Source organism: Silene latifolia, chromosome 1, assembly GCF_048544455.1.
Source record: "Silene latifolia isolate original U9 population chromosome 1, ASM4854445v1, whole genome shotgun sequence".
NCBI lineage: Eukaryota > Viridiplantae > Streptophyta > Magnoliopsida > Caryophyllales > Caryophyllaceae > Silene > Silene latifolia.
This window is the reverse complement of record NC_133526.1, coordinates 183,348,556-183,359,343: the sequence shown is the minus strand read 5'-3', so window position 1 is coordinate 183,359,343 and position 10,788 is coordinate 183,348,556. Positions and strand designations below refer to the sequence as shown.

At 41.4% G+C, this 10,788-nt stretch overlaps 1 protein-coding gene and 1 long non-coding RNA gene across 2 annotated transcripts; both read left to right on the top strand.

The window, feature by feature from the left end:
• Window positions 1-1,593: 1,593 nt before the first annotated feature.
• LOC141588541 (uncharacterized) lies at window positions 1,594-5,718 on the top strand. Its single transcript, XM_074409980.1, has one exon. It carries the CDS (start codon window positions 1,594-1,596, stop codon window positions 5,716-5,718), a length of 4,125 nt encoding a protein of 1,374 aa, XP_074266081.1.
• A 3,289-nt stretch (window positions 5,719-9,007) lies between these two features.
• On the top strand, window positions 9,008-10,199 carry LOC141614021 (uncharacterized). The gene is made up of 2 exons (XR_012529304.1): window positions 9,008-9,163; window positions 9,889-10,199. It is a non-coding gene; the product is annotated as an uncharacterized LOC141614021 (long non-coding RNA).
• Window positions 10,200-10,788: the final 589 nt, after the last annotated feature.

The window sequence follows — 10,788 nt, the reverse complement described above, 5'->3', positions numbered from 1 at the left end:
TGTAGAATCGAGTCGGCTTCGGATCTTGCCCGTATTAAGGAGAACGGGCCGTGGTTCGTCCAAGGTAACTATTTGCATGTTCAGCCATGGACACCGAATTTTCAACCATCTACTGCATCTATCACCTCTATTCCCACGTGGCTTATTCTACCTGAATTACCAATCGAGTATCACCGTGTCGATGTTCTTAAGGCTATTGGAAATTCTATTGGGATTTTTATCAAGCATGATCCAAATGGTCTTTACAGAAACAACGCAAGATTTGCCCGTATTTCCGTTCACTTAGACCAAATCAAAACCTATCCCAGATTCTGTTTGGCTTGGCAACTTCCGGCAGGAGATTAAATTGGCGGAGAAACAAATTTACTGTCAAATATGTCACGGGTTTTGCAAAGGCTTGTGTACTGGGGTTGCGGAAAAGACGACTTCGACATCTGTTGACAATGTCAATACCCATGTGAAATCTTCTGATGGTCCTACCTCTGACAGTGACATTGCTTTGTCCTCCTCTGAAAATTGGAGTATAGTTCCCTTCAAAGTCCAAGGTATGCTTCCCTCTACCCCACCTCTGCCTCCCTTTATCCCCACTACTTTAATTAATTCCCCCATTTGTGAAACTTCTCTACCTGACTTGAGCTCCAACCCCTCTTTTCCCAATCCAAAAATTTTTCTAGACCAGCTTTTTAGATTACCCCCACTCTCCTCTTTATTTTCCCACTCCCCTGCCAACCCCCTTTTACCCTCCTCCCTTTTCAAAAAAAAGACCACAAAAAATCCCCCACAAGAAAATGAACCCTCACTCTCCCCCGTCCTCCCCTTCTCCTCAAAACGAGTACCTGACCCTAACCATCCCATCCTCTTATCTCCCGCCAAATCCCCTTTTCAACCCGCACCCCTGCCCAACCCGAACACCCCTTCGAGTCCTGCTTTTTCCCCTGGTTGCAGTTCCCGTGGCCTACTTCCAACCCCCAACTCTCACTCTACCAGAAATTCCAATCAACGACAACACCTTCACCCAAGAACATCGCCTCGTCTCGCCTCAGGCAACCGTCTCCAACCTGCGGGCCATACTCGCAAACCCCTTCAATCCTCCCCAGTCTTGCCTCAACATTTGTCTTATCAACACCCAGTCGATGTCGGGCTGTCTTCAACCAGCCCACCTGCCGGATCTCTCGGATCTACCTGCTCTTCCTCCGGTTCTGATGTGCTTCCTGAGATGGTTCCTTCGGGAATGGCACGTCCTTTACCCATCTTCGGTGGTTCCGCCGGAGCTCCAGTTCCTTTTGGATCCTACACCCATCTTGCCTCGATTGAGGAGAATTTTTCTATTGAGTTTGACTTGCAAGGACCTCCGAACCGCGAGCTTCTCAAACTCAGTAGTGATCTTTCGGACTGCAACCAGATTGTGTGCTCTGGACATTTGGGTCAGTTGGGACCGGGCCTTGAAAATGAATCATCGAAAACTTCTACTGAGCATTACGGGGTTGAACCGCAACCCACTCTTAGGGTGCCAAAACCTCGTTCCCGTGTGGCGAGGCCGGGGTCTTGATCGACCCGGATGACCTTCCCAGTCCCTTCCTCCTTCCTACCAACATGAATATTTTGTATTGGAATTGCCGAGGCATTGCTAGACCTTCGTTCCGGACTCACTTGTCCTACCTAATTAATGCTCATAACCCGACCATTGTGATCCTTTCCGAAACCAGAGTCCGCTCCCCAAACTCTTTGGCCATTGTGCGTAGGCTCCCCTTTGACTCCTTCGAGATCTTGGACCCGGTGGGATTCACAGGCGGCATCATCATTCTTTGGAATGCTGGAAAGGCAACTGTTTCCCTTCTAAACAAAACTGACCAATTGATCAATGTGGTGGTCCAGGTACCTAATATCTCCTTCCTTTTCCTTTTGTCTGCTGTTTACGCGAGCCCAAAGTTTAGACTTAGAAAAATTTTATGGTCGGATCTCATTAATGTTGCCGCCTCCCACGACCTTCCCTGGGTCTGCTTAGGGGATTTCAACGAGGTGACTTGTAGTACTGACAAGATTGGGGGCCGGGGTATTAAGCTGAATAGAGTTAACCTTTTCAAGTCATCCCTTGACTCTTGCAATTTAATAGACATCGGGTTCTCTGGACCCAAGTTCACTTGGACTAATAGACGGCGTATAAATCCCATTTTAGAAAGGCTTGACCGGGTTTGGGTTAATCAGGCTTGGATGGATCAATACCCGAACTCCCACAATTACCATTTGACCCGTCTCTCCTCTGACCACTGCCCCATCATGTTAAAGACTTCCCTCCCTCACCACCCTTCTGTTAAGGCCTTTAAATTTGAGACCTTTTGGACTTGTGACCCGTCTTTTTACCCGCTTGTTGCCCACACGTGGCCTTCCCTCACGGATGGTATTCCCTCCAAACTTTCTAACCTTAGCCTGACTATCACCGACTGGGCCAAAGTGATCTTTGGCGACCTGCCCTCTCGAAAACGTAGGCTCTCTGCTCGGCTTCTTGGGGTCCAGCGAAGCTTGTGTACCCACCCTAACTCGGATTCCCTCTTGACCCTAAATGACTCCCTTACCCAGGAACTAAATTGCGTTCTTGACCTTGAACACTTTTATTGGAAAGACCGGTCCCGCATTAGTTGGCTTACTGATGGCGACCGGAATACCACGTTCTTTCAAAAATCTGTTACCATTAGGAGAAGCTTCAATCGGATCCTCTCTCTTACCAACAACGCGGGCCTTACCATCTCTGGCCATGACGACCTAAATAAACACATCACCACCTATTTTACTGACCTTTTCACCTCTGGAAAAGAGATTGCCTACCTTGTCCCTCCTGTTAACCTTCCCTCCCCTGGGCCCCCTTTCACCTCCACCTTCCTGATCCCTTCTTCTGAGGAAATCCGCACCGCCATTTTCTCCCTTGGCTCTGGCAAAGCTCCTGGGCCTGACGGGTTCCATGCTGGGTTCTTCAAGAAATGCTGGGAGATCATCAAAGCCGATTTTATACCCTTCATCCAAAACATCTTCCACTCAAAAACCATCCCTGCGGCCATTAATTTGACTTCCATCTCTCTCATCCCCAAAATCCCATCTCCTCAATCCATCACTAACTTCAGACCCATCAGCCTGTGTAACACCACTTACAAGACCGTCACAAAGATCCTTGTTAACCGTCTTAAGCCTTTTATGCACTCTCTCATCTCCCCTAACCAAGGTAGCTCCATCCCGGGTCGAGGAACGGATGCCAATTTCATCATTGCCTCCGAGATTCTCCACTCCATGCACACCTCCAAGAGCAAACTTGGCTGGTTTGCTCTTAAACTTGATCTTGAGAAGGCGTTTGACAGACTTGAGTGGGACTTTGTCCGGACTTGCCTTATAGCAGTGAACATTGACCCCGAAACCATCTCTCTCATTATGAGCTGCATCTCTACAACTTCTGCCTTTGTGACCTTCAATGGCACACCTCTTGATACTTTCACCCCCTCCCGTGGAATCAGACAAGGTGACCCCCTCTCCCCCTACCTGTTCATCATTTGTATGGAGGCCCTCTCCCGCCTCATTCACCAGGCCTGCAACAATAGTGATTGGATCCCCTTTCCCCTTGGTAAAGGTGGTGTCTCTTTCTCCCACCTTCTCTTTGCCGATGACATCCTTGTCTTTGGTAGAACCTCTGAGAGAAATTTGTGTGCCCTTCAAGATACCATTCTCTCCTTCTGCTCCGACTCGGGTCAAAAGATTAATTGCACAAAAAGCAAGATCACCTTCTCTAAGCTTACCCCCCCTAGTGAGGCCACTCTCTTTGAGGACGCTCTTGGCATCAAGAAAACCAACACCTTGGGTTCTTATCTCGGTTTCCCTCTCCTCAGTAAAAAACCTAAGCGCTCTGACTTGATCTTTATTTTAGACAACATAAAGTCCAAACTTGCTTCTTGGAAATCTAAGTTCCTGTCTAGAGCTGGTAGGATCTGTCTTATTAAATCTACTATCAACACCATTCCCAATCATGCGATGCAATGCATTCGCCTTCCTTCCTCCATTCTTCGCGACATTGACAAGACCACTAGGAGCTTCCTTTGGTCCAGTCAGTCCGCCAACAAACTCCATCTTGCTAACTGGGACCTTGTCACCCTCCCCCTTTCTCTCGGCGGCCTTGGAATTAAGGCCGCTGAACCCCTCAATGATGCTCTCTCAACCAAGCTGTGTTCTAAAGTCCTCCTCAACAACTCCTCCTCCGCTGCTAAGACCATCCATAGTAAATACTGTACCCCCTCTCGGCACTCCTTCTCTCGGGGATCCCATATCTGGAAGAACATTGGAAGGGGGTGGAACATTCTGAAAGACCACCTCCTCTGGTCCATTGGTGATGGCTCCACCATCAGCCTTTGGGATGATCCTTGGCTTGATCTAGGACCTCTCAGAACCCTCGTTCTTGGCCCCCTTAGTCTTCCCTCCTCCGCTGCTAAATTAAACTCTATTATTTCCAATGGAGTTTGGGCCCTTGACTCTCTTGATTTTGTCCTCCCCGACCTCATCACCAGCGCCATTCTCTCCACCCCCATCCCGACCACATCCAGACCTGATGTCCTTTCCACTTCTCTTGCCCCAAAAGGCAAATTCTCTATCAGCGCTGCCTACTCCTCCCTGTGCCACCCTAATCCGACCCCTGCCCTTCTCACCTTCCCTGATGACTTGAGCTGGCTTTGGGATATCCCCACTCAACCTCGTATCAAAGTTTTCCTCTGGCTTGTGTGGTGGAACAAGTTACCGCACAAGGCCTCTCTCTTTGGTAGGAAAATCCTGCCCTCTTCATCCTGCTCCCTTTGTCCAAACCCCTCTATATCTGAGACCTCTCTTCATGCCCTTCGAGACTGTAGCTTCGCCTCCCATTCTTGGTCCATCCTCAATGTCTCTAGTTCCTTTTTTGATGCTGATCTCCACCACTGGATTTATGATAACTGCACCTCTCACCCCCCTAGCTGGGCTACCCTCTTTACTTTTGTCCTCTGGCGCCTCTGGCTTCGCCGGTGTGATTTGACCTTTTCCCCTCCCCCTTCCCCTTCCTCCTCCTCCCCTTCCTCTTTCTGTGCCTCTGTTGTTTCCCAATCCTTTGCCTGGTCCCGCGCCTCTGACTGTCTCCCCTCTGCCCCTGTCACGAGTTCCACCCACCTTGATGCCTTTTGCTATCCTTTGAGCTGGGCCCCTCCGCCGCTTGGTTGGTTTAAAACCAACGTTGACGCGGCCTTCTCCCCCTCTTCTTCCTTAGCTAGCCTGGGGTGTGTCATCAGAGACGGTTTTGGTAACTGGGTTTTAGGTTGGTCCACCCGCTTTCTTGGTCCTAACCCCTTCCTTTGTGAGGTCCTTGCCATTCGGGATGGGATTTTACGCACTAGAGTCCTTGTGAGCAATGTCTTGATTGCCTCTGACTGTCTTGATGCGGTTACCTCTATTTTATGCCCCTCTGCCCCTTGTGGACCTTTTACTAACATCATTCTTGAGTGTAGGACCCTCTTGCAGGACTCCCCGCATTTGAAGCTGGTTTTTGAGAAGAGATCGGCTAATCGTGTTGCGGATGCCATTGCCCATCACTCCATTAGTGACTCTAGTGATTTGTTAGGATGTTTTGAGTGGGACTTGCCCCCTCCTTTTGTTGTAGATCTTTGTATGTCGGACTCTGTTTTGGCATGTGCGCCTCTTTCCCCTGACCCGCCCCCGTGATGTACTCGTAACTCTTTGACCTCTTTTATATTATTGTTCCTTTGTTCCAAAAAAAAAAAAAAAAACAGTTTCACGTATAACGAAAATTTTTAATTAGTTCAAGTTTGTCTTTGGTGCATTTTAATAATTTAATGTTGTACATTCAGAAAATAAATGGTTATCTTTATTAAAATTTGAAAATGAAATTTTCAATTTTGTTTTTGGTTGGCCTTGTGCAGTTGTTGGGATGCTAGGACTTGTTATTAATGATGTCTAATAACTAGTTCAGCTCCTACAAACGCATTTGAGTTTATCTTTGAATTGGATTACTCGAATTCTTGTTCGCGACGAGAATTCATGTCTTCCATTATATAAGGTGTATCTTTTCTTCAATCATTTCATAAATATTATTGAAAGATTTTTATTAAGTTAAGTTTTTATAACTTTCTTGAATTTTGAGAAAGTGAAGTTTAAACTTTTTCATTTTCTATATTTTCAAGTTTCGGGACGAAACTTATTTTAAGGAGGGTAGAATGTAATATCCCAAAAAAAATAATAATAATAAAATAATACTCCCTCCAATTTGCTATTTTCTTCCCCTTTGATATGGGCACAAAGATTAATGGTGAGAATATATATTATTAATTAACCCTTATGATATTTTTTTATATTATCCGCTTATACGAAAATATAGTTAATATCGAAAAGACGGGTACATAAGATAACAAGACGGAACTATAATTTGGTACTAAATCAATATGGCCTCCAACATGTAGTTTTGAAATATTTGAATGCCATGTATTCTTTGTAAAATTACGTGGAAGTCAATTGGAAAGTGTTATCCAATTAGTTTTCTTTTAAGCTAAGTTTCCTTTACTATAAATAGAAAGCTGCGCAACACTTTTTTTTGATAACATTTTACGGGTTTATATATCATCTTACTCGAATACGAATACCAATAAGAAAGCGATAAGTGGGTTATAAAATTTCATTTATACCACTAATTCTCTCTAAAAATAAGGTATGATTTCGGGACCCTTCGTCGATATAAGGAATTGTTTACATTTGAAATAAGATAGTAGAAATAACATGTTATATTAGTTTTATTGTTAATTTCATCTTATAATTGTTATATTGCTCAAATGTTATATTAATTACCGTCTTATGAATGTTTGCTGTGATAATAGTGCAGTCGTTATAATGTACTATTGGCCAATTTGGGATACGATTATTGGATAGAAACGACATTATTCTGTCCTGTGTACATGGAAGGAGGGGATGGGGGAGTATGACCCATATGATGGAATGAGGGGAGGGGAAAGTATGGCCCCATATGAATGATAATTATGTTATCCGGCGGCAATGGCCGAGATGGGTCTCAGACCCGGATTTCTTATCTTATGTACATGGAGGTGGGCTTGGCCCGGAGGAGTTTCGGCTCCGTAATGTTTCTCTTTTTAATATTGGTAGACCAGTATAAGAGTAAAATGAAATGTTCCATATTGAAATGACAGGTTGTGCATGTCTATTTTATTATTCAATTGCACCCATGTGACCTATCACACAGCCTTGTGAGACATTATTAAAATATTAAAATGAGGAAAGTAAGGCCGGTGGAGATGACTGGAGTCATACTCAGCCTGTGGTTGGCTGATTCCGTTACTTTCATTCTTTTTCAGGTACAAGTATCGGGGAAGGTCAAGTGTGAGGAATTTCAGATATGATCAATGACTTAGGATGAATAATTATAGTATATAAAGTTGTTATCTTTTTAGCTTTAAAAAGTGTATTTATCTTTATATTTGTCAAAGCCTTGTATTTTCCGAATGGGGAATACGGCGGTGACGCCCTTGTAATTCCGCTGCTGTCTATTATTAATAAAAAGAGCTATTTTGAGCTGCTTGTCTGCTTTTTGGGGGAGTTACAAATCGGAGGAAAACTCTATTGGTGTATGCAAGCTTGGGTGGACTCGGAAGTTTAAGATTGAGCTCAGTCTAGGCTAGGAACTCTCCGAGCTTAAACATTTAAAGTTTGGAATTGGCTTGAACTCAATTTAATCATTATTTTCGTTTATTTTTTACTTTAAAAAAAATATGTTAGAGGATAAATACTTCGAAACAAATATAAAAATTTTAATAATTAAATAAAAATATATTCATAAATGTTAAAATAACATTTCAATATGAACAAAAATAGTTGCAAAATTCTAAAACTAAATATTCAAAGTATAAAACGAGTCTAAAAGAGCTTTCGATTTGAGCTTTATTAAGGCTCGAAATCGGATCGGATTTGGTTATAGTCGGCTTGAAATCAATTCAGTTCTGATTTACAACCCTAGCTATCAATATAAAGTGATTTATACAAATACCGTCTTACAATGTAAAACGTCTCACATATAGTAATAATTGTGGAATACTGTTTATAAAGAAGGGGAAATGGACGGTAATTGGAAAAATGAAACAGAATTAGATGTGAAAAAAAGTCAAGAAATGAACGGACCATAGTCAGTCCACAAGCCCCCACAGTACGAGTAGTACACAATTTTTGACTGGTTGTAAAATTGGAGGGCAAAATAGGTAATTGACAAACAAATCAAGTGTTCCAGGAAGTCTTGCCCGTGTATTTACGGCTGCATTAAAAAACATACACATGGTAAAGATTTTAACGATTATAAAAAAAAGTACCAGTACTAATTTTCTTCTTTTTTTAAGAAAAAAACAAAAGTCTACAAAAGAAATATTATGAGACAAAAACATTTATTTGGTAATGAGGCATCAACAATATCATATTTATAATTTCAATTTTGAATTCAACATTTGAATAACGAGCCCAATTCATCATCACAAATTCTTATTTCAGACGGAGGGTATCCATCTTAAGTATAAGACGGGTCGAATATGTACCATTTTATGTGTAAATGGGCTGGGTTATGTACTATGTAACATGTGGGGGTGTGATGTGGCATTTGGTATATAATACTGTACGTAGCATGAAGGTACAACCTAGTCATTATTTAATAGTGTACTTATTTATTTTTAACTGAGAAACCAATGCATCAGTCATCACCTAAACGTTTTCTACTGCTCTTTCTATTATTTATCATATTTTCATTATTCTCACAATTCCCATTTTCCATTTAATGATGTAAAAACTATATATTGGATGACCGTGAAATAATTTACAAGATGTTAGCTTCATTGTATTATATGCACAAATTGTATCCTACAACCAGTTGTATATAAGAATTATACAACTGGCCCAATATCCATCCCAATATTTAAAAAAAAAAACAAAAAAAAAACCTAAAACCCTAAAAATACACAATCGCTCAGACGCTCACCTCTCATTTCCACACTTCTCTTCAAAACTCCATTGCTCTCATTATGGAAAAACATCAATCAACAATACCAGCAAGACGAAAGAACGCATCAAACAACATCTCGAGTGCATCTAACAACATTCCGAGGTAATTTTGTCTATCACTTTGTTTATTTATATGTATTTTATATTTTTAGGTAAACCACGATAACCCTAATTTTCGTTCATTAATCACGAAATTACAATTGGTAATTCTTATGTTTGCTCTTACCATTAATGAGGTTTATGGAGTAATTTTGCCTTTCTTTTCTTTCATCGTCATTTATTTTAATCCAGTCATTATATTTCCACATCGGTTTTGGTCGGCGGTGAAAAGGGGGTTGAGGTTTCTAATGACTTTTGGCTATGTTTCGACTTTTGCCTTGCTTCTGGGTTATGCTTGCTTGCGCGATTACGATATTCCTGTTCTTGCTTAATTGGCGGCTAAGTTCGTACCAAAGTGATAGATGCAGACGATACAACGTAATGCTTAACTCATCTCCTATAGCTGAAGTGGGAAATAACAAAATTTGATGTTCATAAATAAGTACTATTATTGTGAAACTCACATTTGATATTTCACACATGCTCAGAACGTTTCCATGAGCAGCATTGCCATCAATTTGTTGCTCTGTATCTGTTTCGATAAAAGACCGTGAATATCTTCAAGAAAAAAAACGAAGGTTTTTCTAGTATTATTGAAAATCAGGTTGCTACACACATGAATATAATCCATTTATTAGTAGTTATTTGAATCAATAAAATTATGTCAAGTGAATTGGGTTGTTTTAGGAGGAGCTACAATACTAACTTTTTGGCTATTTCCTCCCTTAGGCCTTCGAAAAGACAAAAACATGATGATGAAGAAGACACCGATGATGACGATGATTTGGAAAATTTTCCTAAACTGGATACAAGGATGTCTCCAGCGAAGGTGGTGAAGCTCATTAGCAACTTATCTCCAATTCAAATAGAAAGTTTAAAGGCCACGCCTTTCAGACATTTTGTAAATTGTAAAGCTTCCAAGTGATTTATTATATGAAACTTTTTTACAGATTGCAAACTATGTAGGTTGTTTTTAAAGACAATAACTATTTCATGTTCGAGGTACAAGCTTGGAATAACATGACAGTATTTTTTGAGCATATTCTAAGATTTCAAGTTTTGTATGATACAATTTGAGCTATCTTTTCGAGCTCTGTAACAAAGGTTTGAGCTTCGTAAGTAACTATTAGAGCTACTTAAGAAGGATGTCGAGTTGTTTAATTTTATACGCCAAATTGTATAAACCATGACTACGATCTGAGCTCCGCAAGAAATAACTTGAGCTTCGTAAGAAAGGTAACGAGCTTCGTAAGTAAGGTTCCGAACTCCGTAATTTCATACGCTAAAAATTGCAATAAACCATGGCTATGCACAATTTTTTGCAAAAAAAATTTTCGAGCTCCATATGTAACTATTAGAGCTACGCAAGAAAGGTTTCGAGCTCTGAAATTTTACACTAAATTAAAATAAACATGACTACATACAAATTTTTATATCAAAGGTTTCGAGCTACGTATGTAACTATTAGAGCTACTTAAGAAAGAAAACGAGTTGTTTAATTTTATACGCCAAATTGTATAAAGCATGACTATGTTTCGAGCTCCGCTAGAAATAACTTGAGCTGCGTAATAAAGGTTTCGAGCTCGGTAAGTTTTTACGCTAAATTGCAATAAACCATGACTATGAGTC